Source organism: Ornithorhynchus anatinus, chromosome 5 (genome assembly GCF_004115215.2).
Source record: "Ornithorhynchus anatinus isolate Pmale09 chromosome 5, mOrnAna1.pri.v4, whole genome shotgun sequence".
Classification (NCBI taxonomy): Eukaryota; Metazoa; Chordata; class Mammalia; order Monotremata; family Ornithorhynchidae; genus Ornithorhynchus; species Ornithorhynchus anatinus.
The window spans coordinates 32,147,927-32,167,633 of NC_041732.1; the positions used below are offsets into that span (position 1 = coordinate 32,147,927).

Below are 19,707 nucleotides of genomic sequence, written 5' to 3' on the forward strand. Positions count from 1 at the left end.
TGGGGATTAAAGACGATGAGCCTCACATGCGACCACCTGATGACCCTGTATCTCCGAGCGCTCAGAACAGTACTCCGCACGTAGTAAGTGCCGAACAAATACCAACATTATTATTATTATTAAACTGGGGATGGAGACTGTGAGCCTCACATGCGACAACCTGATGACCCTGTATCTCCCAGCGCTTAGCAGAGTGCTCTGCACCTAGCAAGCACTTAACAAATCCCAACATTATTATTATTATTATTATTATTAAACTGGGGATGAAGACTGTGAGCCTCACGTGGGACAACCTGGTGACCCTGTGTCTCCCCCAGCGATTAGCACAGTGCTCTGCACCTAATAAGCGCTTAACAAATCCCAACATGACTATTATCATCATCAGCCACACCACGTGACTGGCGCCCCGGAGGAGGGGGCCCCGCCCCCCCCCCAGGCCCCGCCCACTCTGCGCGTCACCGCGCGGTCCCGGCCGGGCGCCACGTCGCGGCGTGCGCGAGCCCGCCCCGTGCGCGGTGACGTCACGGCGACGTCAGGCCGGCAGGGAGGGGGCGGGGCGGGGCGGGGGGGGGAAGAAGGCGGCCTCCGGAAGCGGGTCCCGGCGGGATGCGCGGCGCTGGCTGTCCCGGCCCGCCCCGGCCTAGGGGGGGAAGGCCCTCAGGTGAGAGAAAGAGGGGCAGGTAGGCCGGGGGCGGCCATTACAGAGTCAGGGAAGCTTAAAGGACGGGGGGAGGGGGCAGGACGGGGGCTTCGGGTGGGGGGCGGGAGCGGCCCCAAAGGATTCTGGGAGAGCCACACTAAGGGATTAGGTCAATGGAGGGGGGGCAGCGGCCCCAAAGGAGGCTGGGAGAGCCACACCAAGGGATTAGGTCAGATGTGGGGGCCGCGGCCCCAAAGGATTCTGGGAGAGCCACACCAGGGATTAGGTCAGATGTGGGGGCCGCGGCCCCAAAGGATGCTGGGAGAGCCACACCAGGGGATTAGGTCATGGTGGGGGGGGCGCGCAGCGGCCCCAAAGGATTCTGGGAGAGCCACAGGGGAGCCACACCAGGGGATTAGGTCAGATGGGGGGGGGGCAGCGGCTCCAAAGGATTCTGGGAGAGCCACACAAGGGGATTAGGTCAAATGTGGGGGCAGCGGCCTCAAAGGATTCTGGGAGAGCCACACCAAGGGATTAGGTCACATGGCGGGGCAGCGGCCCCAAAGGATTCTGGGAGAGCCACAGGGGAGCCACACCAGGGGATTAGGTCCGATGGGGGGCAGCGGCTCCAAAGGATTCTGGGAAAGCCACAGGGGAGCCACACCAGGGGATTAGGTCAGATGGGGGGGCAGCGGCTCCAAAGGATTCTGGGAGAGCCACACAAGGGGATTAGGTCAAATGTGGGGGCAGCGGCCTCAAAGGATTCTGGGAGAGCCACACCAAGGGATTAGGTCACATGGCGGGGCAGCGGCCCCAAAGGATTCTGGGAGAGCCACAGGGGAGCCACACCAGGGGATTAGGTCCGATGGGGGGCAGCGGCTCCAAAGGATTCTGGGAAAGCCACAGGGGAGCCACACCAGGGGATTAGGTCAGATGGGGGGGCAGCGGCTCCAAAGGATTCTGGGAGAGCCACACAAGGGGATTAGGTCAAATGTGGGGGCAGCGGCCTCAAAGGATTCTGGGAGAGCCACATAAGGGATTAGGTCACATGGCGGGGCAGCGGCCCAAAGGATTCTGGGAGAGCCACAGGGGAGCCACATCTGGGGATTAAGTCAAATGCGGGGGGGGGGGGGGGTAGCAGCCCCAAAGGATTCTGGGAGAGCCACACCAGGAGATTAGGTCAGATGGGGGGGGGGCAGCGGCCCCAAAGGATCCTGGGAGGACCACACCAAGGGATTAGGTCAGATGGCGGGGGGAGGCAGTGGGCCCCAAAGGATGCTGGGAGAGCCACGGGAGCCACACCAAGGGATTTTGTCTCCCTCACTCATGTTAATAATAATAATGTTGTAGTTCTGAAGCGCTTACTAAGTGCCAAGCACCGTTGTAAGCGCTGGGGAGGATGCAAGATGATCAGGTTGTAGTAATAATAACGTTGGTAGATGTTAAGCGCTTACTAGGTGCCGAGCCCCTGTTCTAAGCACTGGGGAGGATACAAGGTGATCAGGTTGTGATAATAATAGTGTTGGTATCTGTTAAGCGCTTACTAGGTTCCGAGCACTGTTGTAAGCGCCGGGGAGGATACAAGGTGATCAGGTTATAATAATAATAACGTTGGTAGTTGTTCAGCTCGTACTAGGTGCCGAGCACGGTTGTAAGCGCCGGGGAGGATGCAAGGTGATCAGGTTGTAATAATAATAATGTCGGTAGTTGTTAATAATAACTGTGGTATTTGTTAAGCGCTTACTATGTGCGAAGCACTGTTCTAAGCGCTGGGGGATACAAGGTGATCAGGTTGTCCCACGTGGGGATCACAGTTTTGTTTTAATCCCCATTTGACAGATGAGGTAAGTGAGGCACAGAGAAGTTAAGTGACTTGCCCAAGGTCACACAGCTGACTAGCGGCGGAGCCGGGATTCGAACCCGTGACCTCTGACTCCCAAGCCCGCGCTCTTTCCACTGAGCCAAGCGCTTACTGTATGCTAAGCACCGTTCTAAGCGCTGGGGAGGATACAAGGTGATCAGGTTGAAATAATAACGTTGGTATTTGTTAAGCACTGTGTGCCAAGCACCGTTCGAAGCGCCGGGGAGGATACAGGTGATCAGGTTGTCCCACGTGGGGCTCACGGTCTGCATCCCCATTTTCCAGAGGAGGGAACTGAGGCCCGGAGAAGTCAGGTGACTTGCCCAAAGTCACCCAGCTGACAAGTGGCGGAGCCGGGATTGGAACCCGTGATCTCCGACTCCCCAGCCCGGGCTCTTCCACTGAGCCCCGCTGCTTCTCTAGAATTTAACAGTGGGGGATCCCCCTCTTTTGCTTCCTCCTCCGTCACTAAAGGGAATCCCTCCCTTTAGTGGCTTTCGGGACGGGGCCGGACTGCTCCTCTTGACACATTCCTTTCTTTTGTCGTCTGTCAGCCCCCTTTCAGACTGTGAGTCCATTGTTGTGCAGGGATAATAATAACGTTGGTGTTTGTTGCTGTCTTACTTTGTTCTGTTTGGCTTTGCTGTCTCCCCCGTTTAATAATAATAATAATAATAATAACAATAATGTTGGTATTTGTTAAGTGCTTACTATGTGCGGAGCACAGTTCTAAGCGCTGGGGTAGATACAGGGTCATCAGGTTGTTGGTATTTGTTAAGCGCTTACTATGTGCCGAGCACTGTTCTAAGCGCTGGGGTGGACACAGGGGAATCAGGTTGTCCCACGTGGGGCTCACAGTCTTAATTCCCATTTTACAGATGAGGTAACTGAGGCGCCGAGAAGTTAAGTGACTTGCCCGAGGTCACACGGCTGCCTAGTGGCCGAGCCGGGATTCGAACCCATGACCTCTGACTCCAAAGCCCGTGCTCTTTCCACCGAGCCACGCTGCTTCTCTACGTGAGGCTCACAGTCTTAATCCCCATTTTATAGATGAGGTAACCGAGGCCCAGAGAAGTGAAGTGACTCGCCCACAGTCACACAGCTGACAAGTGGCAGAGCCGGGACTCGAACCCATGACCTCTGACTCCTAAGCCCGTGCTCTTTCCCCGAGCCACGCTGCAGACCGCGAGCCCGTTATTGGGCAGAGATAAATCCCTATCTGTTGTCGAATTGTACATTCCAAGCGCTTAGTACAGTGCTGTGCACGTAGTAAGCGCTCAAATACTATTGAATGAATGAATGTTGAGCGCTTACCACGTGCCAAGCTTTGTCCTAAGCGCTGGGGTAGATACGGGGTCATCAGGTTGTCCCACGGTGGGGCTCACGGTCCCCAGCCCCGTTTTACAGATGGGGGAACTGAGGCACGGAGAAGTGAAGTGGCTCGCCCCGGGTCGCACAGCTGACAAGCAGCGGAGCCGGGATTCGAACCCATGACCCCGGACTCCCAAGCCCGGGCTCTTTCCACTAAACCACGCCGCTTCCCTGCCTGTTGCCTAACTGTCCATTCCGAGCGCTTCGTACAGTGCTCCGCACACAGTGAGCGCTCAGTGAATACGGTTGAATGAATAACGAACCGCTGGGCAGCCCTCCACCCGCCTCCTCCGCTGACTGCCAGGGCTCTGCACTCTTCCGTCGGTCTCACCCGGCCTCTATCTCAACCAGGCAGCCTCTATCCGGGGCGACGTGTTGGAGGTGCCCCTGCCCACCTGGGCCTCCAGATTTGGATTAGCCACCCCGGGGAGTGGGATTTCACTCGTTCCTCGGTGGCCGGGTGTAGGCCTCGTTTGGCAAGGATTGAGGAAAGGGGAAGGAGCTGACCGTCCGGGAACGCTGTCCGGGTTCGGTCGGAGCCCGTCGCCAACAGTCATTCGTCATTTGGGCCCCCGCGGTGTCTGTGGGAGGCTAGTTATCTATGAAACGGTAAAAGAAGCTCCGCTACCGGGCTGTGTAACCCGAGTAATGATGATGGTGGTGGTATTTGTTTTTTTATCTACGTAGCGTTAAAAGAAACCCCGATACTGAACCGGGTAACCTCAGTAATGATGATGATGATGGTATTTGTGAAGCGCTTACGCTGTGCCAAGCGCTATTCTGAGCTGTGGGGGAGATACAAGGTAATCAGGTTGTCCCCTGTGGGGCTCACGGTCTTAATCCCCATTTTCCAGATGGGGGAACTGAGGCACAGAGAAGTGAAGCGAAGGTCACACAACAGACGAGCGGCCGAGCGGGATTAGAACCCAAAACCCAGGCCCGTGCTCTAGCCACCAGGCCATGCTGCTTCTCTTGTAAGAATCGTCTCTTGTAGAGCAGATGTTCAGCCATTCATGTTATCGATGCCTTCTCACGATGATGAGTGGGTGGGTGGCAGAGTGAGGGAGATGAATGTTCGATTTCTCCACTGCGTGAAAGGTCGATCTGTGTTTCGTTGACTCCAGGCCGATAAGGCCTTCCTCTCCCCTGTAACAAGTTTGCAGTCAGCTCTCATTTTCAATCGATTTGAGAGTGGAATTGAGTAAGAAGCATGGACCCTACCCCCAAGGAATTTACAGTTAAACTGCTTTTCACCTATTCTCAGCCTCTGCATATATTATGCCCAACAGGGCAGGGCTACTTCTTAATCATGACGCGTCTCGTTAAACTCTGGAGATGCCAAATAAGCTGCTGGGGAGAGCCGTTATCGTCGTTGGTGTTTTTGGCTGTTAGTCTTTTCTGCTATAACTAGGCCCGAGGAGAGAGGATTTGGTGCTGCCGACATCAGGCAGTGGTGACCACTCCTGTGACACAAGAATTAAAGTTCACCAAAATAGCCAGGTCATTTGTTGGTTTTTTTTTAAAAAAAATTGCATAAGCTTCTGGGTAGATGAGGCTTTTAGACTTACAGAGAGATGACGGTTGTTTCCTGAAATTCGGATTTGGAATTTCTTTAGACTGTAAGCTCCTCCTACTCTTTGTGAGCAGGGAATGTGGCTGTTAGATCCTTATATTGTACCTTCCCAGGAATCCAGTACAGTGCTCCGCAGACAGTAAGGGCTCGATACATACGATCGACTTTACGGAGCGCGTAAGGATTTGCGTGCGAAAGAGTGGGATTTTTCCCAACCCGTCATTCTTTTGAAGGGTTTGTAAAGTGTCCTTGTCCAGCTACTTGACCCTGAAGCCATCCCACGGTTTGGGAACGTTTCACTTCATTTGGAGGAAATCGGCCCACTGGCATTCAACACCGACTTCAGGGGTAGGAGCCAATGAGGTAACGCGGGACTGTATCTTATTTGGAGAACAGCGCGTACGTTTCAGAATGGGGCGTCTGCCGATGGTATAGCCGAGCCGGAGGAGGGGTCGCCCAAAATGAACCCTTCCGCCAGCCTCAGTGCAGGGATCGTGTTCCACTGGGTTTTAACAGACGCTTGATAAAGGATGTGGAAGTTTACAACGGATGTCATCTGTGTCATCTCTCTCACCCACAGGAACAGGAGAGCTTTGGCAGTGATGGAGCCAAACTGGTTTTATAACCGTGCGGTGAAAAGGCGGACACCAGAACATTAGTCGCGTTTCTATTCCTGGCCAGCCCTGACTGGAAGACCGTCTCAACATGGGGAGGTGAGTGCTGGGCATCGATCCGATTTTGGCACTACCGCCCGTCTAAGCAGGCTTAATTATTCTCCGTGTGATGTGTTGACGCTAAAGGACGAAAGTGCAGAGACCCGAAGTTGGGCCACGCCTTCGTCGTAGCACCCTCCTCCAGAATCCAATGAGCTGGTTTGACAGAAAGAGAACATTAATGCAAGAATGTTTAAAATGGAATTTAATCAAGGGCCACATATGCTTGTGAGAGGGTCTTATAATAGACCCACGATAACCGTCTGCAAACATCTAAAGGGCTGGAGAAAGCGAGAGCAAGAAAAAAGAAAGAAAGAGATTCCGCTGGGCAATCCCGAAGAGTAGATGAGAGGGATTCAGAAGTGGGAAACATCTGCAAATTAGAAGAAAGCCTAATAATCCTTGAAATAATCCTTGAAGGAAAGAATGTAGATGCCAACTTCTTTTAACCAGTCCATACTAATCCTAGGAATGCTATCTGTGCTAAACAGTATCCTGAAAATTCAAGGACACTGAGTTCTAACGCTGTCTTTGCTCTCCTCATCGGGTGGTCGAGGATCATTTCCGACCCTCTTTCGGCTGTTTCAAATGAAAACTTGGGAATTCTGGCACATCTCCTCCTTCTCATGGGTCCCCGTTGGGGTTCTTGGAAGCAGCGTGGTTTAGTGGCACGAGCCCGAGCTTGGGAGTCAGAGGTCGTGAGTTCTAATCCTGCCTCCGCCACTTAGCTGTGTGACTTTGGGCAAGCGACATCACTTCTCTGTGCCTCAGTTACCTTAAAATGGGGACAGAGTCTGTGAGCCCCACCTGGGACAACCTGATAGCCTTGTATCTGCCCCAGTGCTTAGAACAGTGCTTGGCACATAGTAAGCGGTTAATAAATACCATCATCATCGTCATTTCAGGCATTTAAAACTCCCCGGGGAAAGCTTTTCCATAATCTATCCGTCAGTGGTGCTTATTGAGCCGTTACTGTGTGCAGAGCCCTGTACTAAGCCCGTTGTCGGGTAGGGATTGGATTATCTCTGTTGCCAGATTGTACTTTCCAAGTGCTTAGTGCAGTGCTCTGCACACGGTAAGCGCTCAGTAAGTACAATTGAATGAATGCTTGGGGGAGTACAATACAGTAGAGTCGGTAGACGTGTTCCCTGTCCACAATGATCTTACAGTCTAGAGGAGAAGACAGACGTTGATATAAATAATTTGCAGATTTGTACATAAATGAATCACAGATATGAAAGAAGTAGGGCTGAGGTTGGGGCGAATACCAAGTGCTTAAAGGGTGATGATAATAATAATGTTGGTATTTGTTAAGTGCTTACTATGTGCCAAGCACTGTTCTAAGCGCTGGGGGAGATACAAGGTAATCATGTTGTCCCCTGTGGGGCTCACAGTCTTCACCCCCATTTTACAGATGAGGGAACTGAGGCACAGAGGAAGCGAAGTGACTTGCCCAAGGTCACACCGCTGACAAGTGGCGGGGCAGGGATTAGAACCCAAGACCTCTGACTCCCAAGCCGGGGGTCTTTCCACTGAGCCACGCTGATCCTAGAGCAGAGGTGACGGAGAGGGAGGCGGGGAAGAGGGCATAATCGGGGAAGGTCTCTTGGAGGAGTTGTGACCTTAATAAGGTTTTGAAGGTGAGAAGAGTCATGGTCTGGCATACGCGGAGGGGGAGGGAGTGGGAACGGGGTCGGCGGCGAGATGGAAGTTGGCGCCGGAGGAGCGAAGTGTGCAGGCCGGGCTGGTGGATCGCTGAGGTAAGCTAGGAACGGGGCAAGTTTTCAAACCAACAGTAAGGAGTTTCTGTTGGATGCAGAGAGGTGGATGGGCAAGCGCTGGAGGTTCTCGAGGAGTGGGGAGACACGGACTGAGTTTGTTTTTTCTTAGAATGATGATCCGGGCAGCAGAGTGAAGTGTGGACTAGACACTAGTTGGGAAAGACAAGGCAGGGAGGGCAGCGAGGAGACAGATGCAGAGGCAAGACATAAATTTAAGTATCAGGTGTGATTATTTCCATGACAAAAATAGCACTACAGAATGTGCGTGGCCTAGTGGAGAGGGCGCGGTTCCAATCCCGGCCCTGCCGCTTGCCTGCTGTGCATTCTTCGGCAAGTTGCTTCTCTGTGCCTCAGTTTCCTCATCCGTAAAATGAGGATTCGATACCTGTTCCTCCTCCTCGTCGACACGAGGGTGGGATTGCAGTGGGACGGGGATCGTGTCTGACCCGAATAATTTTCGTCTACTCCGGCACCTAGAACGGCGTTTGACGTGCAGTCAGCCCTTAATAAATATTACCGCCGTCGTTGTTATATTAGTATACGGCACATCCGTCATGAGAGGAGGTTGGGGTAGGCAGGAGAGGAAAATGAATGCTTCCCAAAGTGACAGTTCAAGTAGGACAGACCTTTTCGGAGCAGACTGGCTTAAACGGTGTCCTCCAATTTCAGGATCAGCATCTCCTGCCTATTTCCCGCTTCCTGGCATTTCAGCCTCTCCCCCGTGGGGTGTCCCCGAATTCTCAACTCCACCCTTCGCCAAATTATCGTCATCGGAGTCCTCGCTGCCGCTGCGTCTCTGTTGTACTACTCTGTCGTCGTAATCAGAAATAAGTATGGACGATTGTCACGGGATAAGAAGTTTCACAGGTGAGGGCAGAAGATGTGCGCCTTCAGGAAGAAGAGGCTTTCATTTTGCGCCTCTCAAGGCTTTTTTTTTTTTATTAGGTTAAGATTTAAGCAGCAGCTGGTGCTGTGACCTAGATGTGGCTATTCCAATGGATACAGCGTGGCACGGGAAACCCCAACTGGCGGGGCGACCCATTTCTTGCTGAATTCATGATACGGGATCTTGGAAGCAGTTACTTAAGCGTATGCTTTAAATATAATCCAACTTCCCACCTGATTTCTGAATCGTCATTTTGAAAGCGAGGCGTCTAAAGTCTTTAGACGCCTTCAGATCGTATCCCCGATGATCCCCTGGACCTCTCTAAGCCCTGTAACTTCTTTAAATGAATTCTCATCACTCTTTCGTAGCGTGCGGTCGGAAGATAGCCCTTTTCCACTGCCTTTTCACCCCTAGACAGCTCAGCGTGGATTGCACAGCTTAAAAATCCGTTGTGCATAGTGACGTCTCCTCGACATTTGGCCTTCTGTGTGTTGAGCTCGAGGCGGCGTATTACGTAGAGTGAAAAATATAAATGTAGCATGGTTTTTCTTAATTGCGTGTGATCTGGGCCCCGCAAGGTACCTCGCCCGCGTTACCGACATCGAAGCTACTGACACCAACAACCCCAATGTGAACTACGGCGTGGTGGTGGACTGCGGGAGCAGCGGCTCTAGAATTTTTGTTTATTGCTGGCCCCGACACAACGGCAACCCCCACGATCTGTTAGACATCAGGCAGATGAGGGACAGAAACCGAAAGCCCGTGGTCATGAAAATAAAGCCAGGTATGCCCTTTGAGAAATTCTCTGCGTTTCGGTAGTATTTGATAGCCAATTGTCTGTAGCTCCCCGGTGGCCGCCAGAAGTTTTTGTTTCGTTTGTCGTTAAAAACAGATCTGTAATCTGAAGCGGAAAATAAGGGCTGCTAGTTTTCCTTCCGAGCGGCAGCTTTGTTTCCCGTTCTTCCGGAAATGACCTTTTGAAATTTACTTTAAATCAGAGAGAGTCTCTAAATCTTTTAGAGGGTCCTGAGAACAGCCAGCCCAATAATAGAGCCTGTATAACTAACACACACACACACACACACAGCGTGGCTCAGTGGAAAGAGTCCGGGCCTGGGAGTCAGAGGTCATGGGTTCGAATCGCAGCTCTTCCTCTTGTCAGCTGTGTGCCTGTGGGCAAGTCACTGAACTTCTCTGTGCCTCATTTACCTCATCTGGAAAATGGGGATTGGCAGCCCCACGTGGGACAACCTGATTACCCTGTATCTACCCCAGTGCTTAGAACAGTGCTCTGCACATAGTAAGTGCTTAACAAATAACAACACTCCTCCCAACCCTCTACCCCCCAACCCCATTTTATCTCCAAGTCTACAGAGTTGAAATTTCCTTCACCCGGCTTGTTTAAGGTGCTGTGGTATTTATATTGTCTCCGTTCAGGACTGGTTTTGAAAGACGAGAATTACCTCTTATGGATTATTCTGAAGGAAATTTTAAGACTGTTCATTTTTGTTAGTTGAGATCTCTTGCAACAATATTGAAAGTATGAGTAGAGAGGTATAAATAGCCTTTCATACTGCAGTCTTTTTGTGTAGTGAGTGCTTTTTTAAAACACAGTAAGCACTCAATAAATATGATTGGTTAAAAAAACCTAATGTAGCAGATTTAATGTAGGCCAAAGTCTGAACCTTTTGCTCAGTGAATACAAATTCCTAGCTTAATTTTTGGGCTAAAAGGAAAAACCTGATTTTATGTTGCTGTCTATAGTCAGGAATCGTTTTTTCCTTGTTCAAAACGTCAGTTTTTTGTTTCATTTTTTTCTGTGACCTTTAAAGACTTTGGGGAAATTTTAAAAGAATTATTGGAATGTGAATGTCAGTGAGTTTTTCAAACTTTTGAGTGAATTTGTTTGGAGTCGTTCCCACTAGACCCCTACTTAGTCTGGGCCCGGCCATCTCAAATCATCTAACCCACGGGCCAGGGGGTTGGTGGATTTCCACAAAATCCAGGTGAGTTTAGACATCCCTCTTACCCAGGAACACCCTCTTATTTCCCTTTTTAGGCTGGACTGTTGCTGAGCCCAGTCGGGAGCACTGCTGTGCATTTGGAGAGGGAGAGACAGAAGGGGAGAGCAGGGAGAGAACGAGATAACTCAAGTATATGCGCTGGGTTCTCCGTGGGCTGAAGTCACAGCCCAACAGTCAATGGCAGAACCAACTGGCATGGATGAATTTGCTGCATAGGCAAACTGGCACCTCTAGAAGGGCGGTCCAGGCCCTCTTTCTGACCTGGCTTGGACTCAGACGCCTTGGGTTGGTAGGGGGCTGGAATCAGCACTGGGACAAGCGGGATAACGTCTGGTCCATTAATTCCCTAGATCCACCAAGCCCAGATTTGCACAAAAATGGAACAGTAAGCAGCAGCAGCTTCTTAAATGAAATAAGGAAATAAATACATCACAACCTTTGGAGCTGTCATAAAGTCACCATCCTTGTGTCCCTATTCCATTGTATTTCATTCGCCCAAGCGCTCAGTACAGCGCTCTGCCCACATCGATGAAGTGATTTGATGGAATCTGTGGTTGGAAGAGCAGTCATCTTTGGAAGACAGAGGGCTCGTCCCATTTTGCAATTTCCCGGCGATCTGTGCACATCCAAGAGTGGATCATTTAGCAAGAGGATCATTTAGGATTGTCTTGTGATGTGAAGGACCGATTGTGCCTGTCCAGTGGTCCACCTTTCTCCCAGAAGATAATATATTCATCAACCGAGTATTTGGTGATGAGCAGTATTTAACTGACAGCTCCAAAGACTAATTAACTTTAGCCAGCCAGAGTCTGTTGGTCTCCAAAAATATCAACCTGGAACCTCGTGCTTTTCTTCAAATATATGGAATTTTCATTAACAGAGAGGACTTCTACCCATTTACTAATGTATCTGGTTTTTTAGGTATATCAGACTTTGCCACCTCCCCAGAAAAAGCCAGTGATTACATGTCTCCACTCCTGAATTTTGCTGCAGAACACGTGCCCCGTTCAAAACACAAAGAAACACCACTTTATATCCTCTGTACAGCTGGGATGAGAATCCTGCCCGAAAGGTAACCTTGCATGTGTCACTGTATTTTATTCTCCATGAGTTCAATTGTGGGGGTGAAAAAAACACTATTTAGAAGTTCGCATCTGTGTGCAGTACACACTGACTTGAAAAATTGATGCATGATTTAAGATTTTTTTTTTTAAAAGTACCACTGAATATTTTCAGAGGAATAAAGCTTGAATCTTGAAGCTTTTCCTTAGCAGAAGAGGTAGGTTCGGAAAAGGGACAAAATTACGAGTTTAAAACAAAAAATGAAATGGATTATTTTACAGTCAGCAGAAGGCAATCCTGGAAGATCTCCTGACAGACATCCCAGTGCACTTTGACTTTCTGTTTTCTGATTCTCATGCAGAGGTTATATCAGGAAAGCAAGAAGGTTAGTATGCTGTTATAGCCATACTTTGAAATTTGAAAAGTTTCGCCCTTGAAAATACCGTTTCTTTTCAGTGTTCAATTCTGTTAAATTGTCAGGTTTATATTTCTCCAGTGTTTGAAAAACCTTACAGAGATCAGGAAAATAGTAGACTTTATTAGAGTATCAGGTAGAATCCCCAGAGGGTAGCTCCCAAGAGGTAAGCGCTTGCCTTTTTCAGTGGGAAACTAATGGCCCTATATTTTGGAAAAATGAGTCTTCTGTTTGGGAGTGGAATATAAAGTTATTCGGGTATCGTTACGTGTCGTGGTATAAATGAGAAGTAGCGTGTGGATCTTTGGCCTCATTAATACAGTGCTTGGAACATAGTAAATGCTTAAGTACCGCAACTATTATTTTTAATGTTTTTATTAATACTAACAATAAAAAACCCATTATCTTAAACGCCAACCCTGTGTGGGAACATTATAATTAACGGTAATATTAGAATTGTGTCAGTGCCACTAGTTGAAAGCAGTTGTAAGCATCCAAATTCATTTTGCATGCTTTTTATTTTTTAAAAAGAGTGAAACAGTGTTGATTTCTGATACTTTCATAATATTCCGAGGAATGTATAAGCGATAGAAAGCATCGTGTTGATTAATAGAAATCATAAGCTCTTCTAAAAGTTCTAAGAATTTTTATTTTCTTTTGGGAAATGTCTGTAGGTGTATACGCCTGGATCGGTATCAACTTTGTCCTTGGACGATTTGAACATATTGAAGATGGTGAGTGTCAGATTTAAGAGTAAACTTTTGGTCTGACAAATTACACTGGCTGTTTAATTCCAAGGTGAAAAAAAATGGAGCTTGAATTTATTTTAGCTAAGATTGAGACACGGTTTGTTCAGTGTAGCCTTGTTACATCATTCACTGCTCCCAGGAGCATAGCAGCTACTTAAATTCAACTTAATCTTCCTAGGGTAGTTTGCCCAAAGCCATTTTTAATTAATCACAAATCTGTGCTGGGTCTCTTCTGAATAGTACCATGAGTTCAGTTTCTCAGTTCTGTCCCAATTCTCCCATGTCCTTTCTAGAGGATGAGGCAGTTGTAGAAGTGAATATTCCTGGTGGTGAAGACAAAGATGCCTTTATCCGTAAAAGGACAGCGGGTATTCTCGACATGGGCGGAGTGTCGACTCAGATAGCATATGAAGTCCCCAAAACTGTAAGCTTTGCCTCCTCACACCAGGTTATTATCTGTACAAATTTCCTTCTTTTTGTTTGGTTTTCCTTTAACCCGTATCCATCCATTTTTGTTTTGTTTTCGGAGTCTTAAAGCTTCATTACTGTTCTCACTGGGGTGCCACCTTTCTACATCCAAGGGAAAGGAGATGGGAGAAACAGAAGTGCACCTCAGCTAAGCCGTTTGTGTTTGTTCATTGAAATCAGCTGGTTTGTTTTTCCACACTTTCCTAGGACTTTGGTTTTCTATGTATGTATCAGAATATGTGGTTTGACTTTTTGAGGGGTTTTTTAATCAGATTTTTCTCAACAGGTGATTTAAAGCCTTTTTTGGTGGCTGAAAGGCCATTTCATCATATTTTTCTTGGTAGGGTAGACCAAACTTTATGACCCAACATTTTAGCGTTTCAGTGAATGTTTGGGGTTTTCGTCCCGTAGTGATGAGAAGTTTTGAATTTCTCGTTTTGAGGCTTTTACGCGCATCTTGCCATCTGCACCCTTACCTGCCCTCGTTTCCCCCCCCCCCCCCCCCCCCAAAATGCACATGCACACACCCACACTCATTCACTCACTCGCCCACTCGCTCACACTTTTGCTGTTTTTTCCAGCAGGCAATACAGCCCTGGCCAGAAGATAGGAATTCTGGATTGTTTTGCAGTAGTGCCTTGCCTTGCTTTGGGTGACCTTGCTGCACTGGTCATTTTTTTCCTCCATGTCCTCATTTGTAAATAATGTGATCCCCTTTCTCATACCTCTCTCCCCAAACGAGAGCTTGGAAATGGTTTAATTTTCCTCGGAGAAAGGGACTTGGTAAAGGTAGGGTGGTGGCATTTTTCTCAAGTGTCACAGGTTTTGCCCCAACGAAAGGTTTTTCTGTTGCCACACGCACCTCGGTTCTACGACATAACCCACAACCCTCATTCTAAGTGTATCTTAAAATTGAGGTCAACTTAGGAACCATGTGATTTGAATTCAGAAAGGCATTTATAACTCTTGTGGGGATGAAAAGAGTATAAAGTCCTGAGACCATTACCGATCTTACGTGGGCAGGGGAATAAAGTTTGAAATCCTCTGCTCAAAATGCTGTATTTTTCAGGGCTCAGATGCTGTTTACAACTTTTCTTGATATTAAAGTACAGTTATTTGATTTCTACAGGAGGAAGTAGCCAAAAATTTGTTGGCTGAATTTAACCTTGGCTGTGATGCCCACCGTACCGAGCATGTGTACAGAGTGTATGTAGCCACATTCCTTGGCTTTGGTGGGAACGCCGCTCGCCAGAGATATGAAGATAGCATATTCTCCAACACGATTTTGAAGAACAGGTGCTGTATCTTCAGCCCTTGGGTCACTGGGAGCAAATGAATGAACCTGGTTTTCTCCTTTCGACAAAAAAATAAAATCCAAGTGAAGTGTGAAAGTCCCAAGAGAAAGACTTAGTTATTTTCAGGACTTGAAATTTTGTGTGCACATAGGAATCTATTAGGTTCTCCGTCGCGATTGGTCTGTTTGGTGACTCTGGCCATATTTTGCTCAATCACTGGCATTTATATTGAGTGCTTGTGTGCAAAGAACTCGACTAAGCGGTTGGAAGAGCACAGTAGAAAAGAGAAGGTATAGGTCCTCTCTGCCCACGGAGAGTTTACAAACTAGAGGAAGAACAGAATCTTTCACTGAAGGGAAGTGTACACTCGGGGCAGTTGTGAGTACCAGCTGAAAGGTGGGACATACTGGCAGGGAGCAAAAGGCAGCAGATTTAACATATCAGCCAGGTATCCCATCCAAACTCAAGAGCGGATCTGTGTGTCGACATTTGGCCCGTATCCTGGAAGTCTGCCTACTCAGCGTACCTAAACTTTGAGTGATTTTTTTTTTTTTTTGGTCAAAATAAATCTTAGTTCTGTGCCGTGTAGAATTAACCCCGGACCCAGCCCTTTTTAGATACACCCAGTTCTGCTAGAAAATCTGTCCATGACATGCTTTGGCCAGAACTTTCTCTGGAAATTAGGGAACGTTGGTCTGACAACACGAGCCTGTTTGCCTACAGGGTACCGATGTGTCAGAAGAAACGGTTGTGCGCATTCATGCGGTGTCAGAGACTTGAGCGCCTTGGTATAAGTTTTCCCTAACACGCGGTTCGGTAAACGCGGGTTTCCCTTAATGCAGCCCCCGGGTTTTAGGAGACCGTGAGTGATTCATGCTAGTCAACCCTGTTGCTCTTTCCCCTTTAGGCTTTTAAATAAACAGACAGGCCAGTCAGCCGAGTCTCCATATTTGGACCCATGCCTACCCCTAGACATTCAGGATGAAATTCGGCAGAACGGGCAGACCGTACACCTGCGAGGAACGGGAGACTTCACCCTGTGTCGGGAGACCATTCAGCCATTCATGAATAAGACAAATGAGACGCAGACCTCTCTCAATGGAGTCTACCAGCCCCCAGTGCACTTCCAAAACAGCGAATTCTATGGCTTCTCAGAATTCTATTATTGCACCGAGGATGTGTTGCGCATGGGAGGAGATTACAGTGCTGCTAAATTCATTAAAGCTGCAAAGGTAATGAGGTCATGGAGGTGTAAAGCTCCCAACGGTCAATGGAATTTCGGTCAATGGAATTTATTGAGTGCTTACAGCGTGCAGAGCTCTGTACGGAGCGTTTGGGAAAGTGCGGTACAGTAGAGTTGGTAGATGTGATCCCTGCCCACGGGGAGCGTACTCTCTGTAGGGGAAGACAGAAATTAAAATAAATTTCAACCTATGAATGGTATTTATTGAGTGCCATGTTGCCTGCCCACAGGGAGCCTATAGTCTAGAGGGGTGGACAGGAAAATAAATTACAGGTATGTACATATGTGCTGTGGGGTTGAAGGTGAGCTGACTCAAATGCTTTAAAGGGTACAGATTCTAGTGTGCAAGGGAAATAGAAGGGAGAGGGAGTGAAGGAATTGAGAACTTAGTTGGGGAAGGCCTCTTGCAGGAGAAGCAGTGTGGCCTAATGGATAGAGCACAGGCCTGGAAGTCAGAAGGATCTGTGTTCTAATTCTGGCTCTGCCATTTGTCTGCTGTATGACTATGGGCAAGTCACTTCACTTCTCTGGGCCCCAGTTACCTCATCTGTAAAAGGGGGATTAAGACTGCGAGCCCCACACGGGACAGGGACTGTGTCCAACCTGATTAACTTGTATCTACCCCCGGGCTTAGAACGGTGCCTGGCACATAATAAGCGCTTAACAAAGACCATAAAAAACGACTTTAACAAGGTTTTGAAGGTAAAGAGAGTGGTGGTCTCTAGATTTGAAGGACGAAAGAGTGCCAAGACGGAGGATAGGGGCAAGGGGTCGGCAGTGAGATAGATGATAATGATGTACAGTGAGTCGGTTGGCCTCAGGGGAAATAGTAGAGTACAAGAATATGTGCGTAAGTGCTGTAGGCCTGGAGTGAATAGTTGTATGGAGGGCTGTAAATACAGTCCAGGCATGTTATCTTCCCCTCCTGCGAAAGATAAGGGGGAAAGAAGGGTAAAGGGGGGCGTGGGTGAAGTATACTGTAACCTGGTGCTTTGCGAAACGAACGCCCCGCTTCCTTCAGTTTGAAGGGAGGGGGCAAAAAAAAATAATAATAATGTTGGTATTTGTTAAGCGCTTACTATGTGCCGAGCACTGTTCTAAGCGCTGGGGTAGACAGGGGAATCAGGTTGTCCCACGTGGGGCTCACAGTCTTCATCCCCATTTTACAGATGAGGTCACTGAGGCACCGCGAAGTGAAGTGACTTGCCCACAGTCACACAGCTGACAAGTGGGACTCGAACTCACGACCTCTGACTCCAAAGCCCGTGCTCTTTGGAGAAACTAGACCATTTTCAGGGTGTTACTTGCGATCATGAATGATTTGGCCAAGGTTGAAGTGGTTCTGTGTAAATGTAAAGACTTTTTTAAACCCACCCGGGTTGTGATGGAGATTTTACTGTCCTCGCGTAGACACGAACTTGGACCGACCTCTCGGCCTAATGGCTGTTCTTGGGGTGGGTTTTGTTTTAGGATTACTGTGCAACCCGGTGGTCAGTCTTGCGAGAACGCTTTGACCGGGGACTTTACGCATCTCATGCCGACCTCCACAGGCTAAAGTGAGTATTTTCTCCAGTCAGCGTGGCCAAAAGGAAGAGGAAACCTGAAGGAAGACCGAAGCCAGGCTAACCCGCTAATCAATCAGTCAATCTGTGGTATTTATTGACTGCTTCCTCTGTGCAGAGCACTGGACTGAGCACTTGGGAAAGTACAGTGCAACAGAACCAGACACGTTCCCTGCCCCTAATGCGTTTACAGTAATGGTGACAGGAAGTGAAAGCATCTCGTCAGATGAGCGACATGGGGTCGGTAGAGGTGTGCGATGTGCCAGAACCCTGCCTGGACAGGACCTTTGAGCCAGCCCGTGAATTACATCTACCTGCCGGTGGGCTGAGGAGAGCTTCCGGAGCATTTGTTCCACATATAAGTCGGTTACTTTACGGATATACTCCAGCCCTGATACCGGCCGCGTGGGTGGTAACCGTAGACCACAAGTTAGGTGGACCGTGAGAGACTAACCCCGCACGTGCTCGGAACGAGCATTCAGAAGTTTCTCTTGTGCTCTTGAAGCCGGATCAGGCCCATCGGAGTGTTGGTGGGTGGGAAAGGGCCCCTCGCTAATGTTTTTGCCTCAGACTTTTGCCCTAGACAGGATTCTGTTGGTGTCTAGAGAGAAAGCGGGTGGGTTTCTAGCATTGTAGTGGCACGAGGCTGGCACAAACGTAAGATAAAATGGAGTGGCTCCCCAGATCTTCCTCCGGTTCTAAGGTCGGTAGCGCTTGTGAACTTATCGGTGCTTACTGCGTCACCTCGGCAAATTTATCGGAGTGGATTTTCTCTTTTTTTCTCGTTTGGCAGGTACCAGTGCTTTAAGTCTGCATGGATGTACGAGGTATTTCACAGGGGCTTTTCATTTCCGGTCAACTATAGCAATTTAAAGACTGCTTTGCAGGTTTATGATAAGGAGGTGCAGTGGACACTAGGAGCAATCCTTTACAGGACCCGTTTTTTACCGTTAAGGTATGGCTCTCTGTTGTCGGTTTCCGAAAAACGGATCATCTATTTTGCAGAGGGCAAGCAAACAAAACACTGCTTAGTGGGAGATAATGGAAATTAAAGGTGCCAGCATGAACTTGTAGGCTAGGCAACTAAAAGATCAGCCTGAGTTCTAACCTCGGTTCAGGCCGAGAGAGAGGAAATGGCTTGTGTAAGGACACACAGTAAATCAGAAATAGACCCGGGTTCCCAGGCATAAGCCCTTTACTCTGTCACAGATGATACCTACTCCCCTCCGAGAATTTTTTCCCTCCCTTCACCTCTTTGTCCAGTCACCTGTTCGGCTAAGTGAAGTACAGACATTTACTATAAAAATGTGGCCGCTATTGATCTGAAACACAGAATTCTCCTGTGCTGGTTGTTACTGCAGTGGTCACAGGCTGCAAAAATCCCACCCGGTGAAGCGGTGGTGTTCTCTTCGTGCTATTCATTCCCTCTCGTTTTTTTTCCCCTCGGATTCTATCCCTTGGCAGAGACATCCAGCAGGAGACTTTCCGGGCCAATCACGCTCACTGGAGAGGCTTTTCCTTTGTCTACAACCACTACCTGTTCTTTGCCTGCTTCCTAATTGTCTTGTTGTCCATCCTGCTCTACCTGCTGCGGCTCCGGCGGATTCACCGGAGGATGCTAAGGAACGGTTCCTCTGCCTCACTCTGGATGGAGGAGGGCGGCCTCCCGTCCCCGAAGATTGGCGGAACCTTGTGAACCTGTGAGATAAAGGGCTCTGAAAAGGCTCCCTAAGAAAAAGCCATTTTTGCCTCAGGGTTTCTCTTCTCCCCTTCTTCCCCCGCCCCACCGTGTTTTTTTCTGGTCCCTTTAAAACCACAGAGATGGAAAGACCTGGTCCCCCAGCTGTGTTGTTTCCAGCCATGTTGGAAACAACTTTCAAGTTAAAGTGGGGAATAAACTTGGCGTAGTCTGCACAGGGTATATCTGCCCAGAATTCAAGGCAGGGTGGGGTTGTTTTTTTAATATTAGGGTAATTTAAAAGCAGATGCACTTTAAAGTTAGCGGGGATGAAGAAGGTATTTTCTGCGAGAGGAGATAAGAATCAAAACTAAACCTTCAGAGAG

At 48.7% G+C, this 19,707-nt stretch overlaps 1 protein-coding gene across 2 annotated transcripts; it reads left to right on the plus strand.

The window, feature by feature from the left end:
* Positions 1–569: 569 nt before the first annotated feature.
* ENTPD4 (ectonucleoside triphosphate diphosphohydrolase 4) lies at positions 570–19,385 on the plus strand. Of its 2 annotated transcripts, none has more exons than XM_029065683.2 (13): positions 570–661; positions 6,026–6,158; positions 8,609–8,806; positions 9,404–9,609; positions 11,771–11,921; positions 12,193–12,296; positions 13,001–13,060; positions 13,369–13,523; positions 14,673–14,839; positions 15,746–16,070; positions 17,552–17,637; positions 18,437–18,598; positions 19,108–19,385. In XM_029065683.2, exons 2-13 carry the CDS (start codon positions 6,151–6,153, stop codon positions 19,337–19,339), a joined length of 1,854 nt encoding a protein of 617 aa, XP_028921516.1. In that variant the 5' UTR covers positions 570–661; positions 6,026–6,150; the 3' UTR covers positions 19,340–19,385. The 2 variants fall into 2 exon arrangements, with proteins under 2 accessions (XP_028921516.1, XP_028921517.1); XM_029065684.2 differs by having other exon boundaries at positions 13,369–13,499.
* The last annotated feature ends 322 nt before the right edge of the window (positions 19,386–19,707 follow it).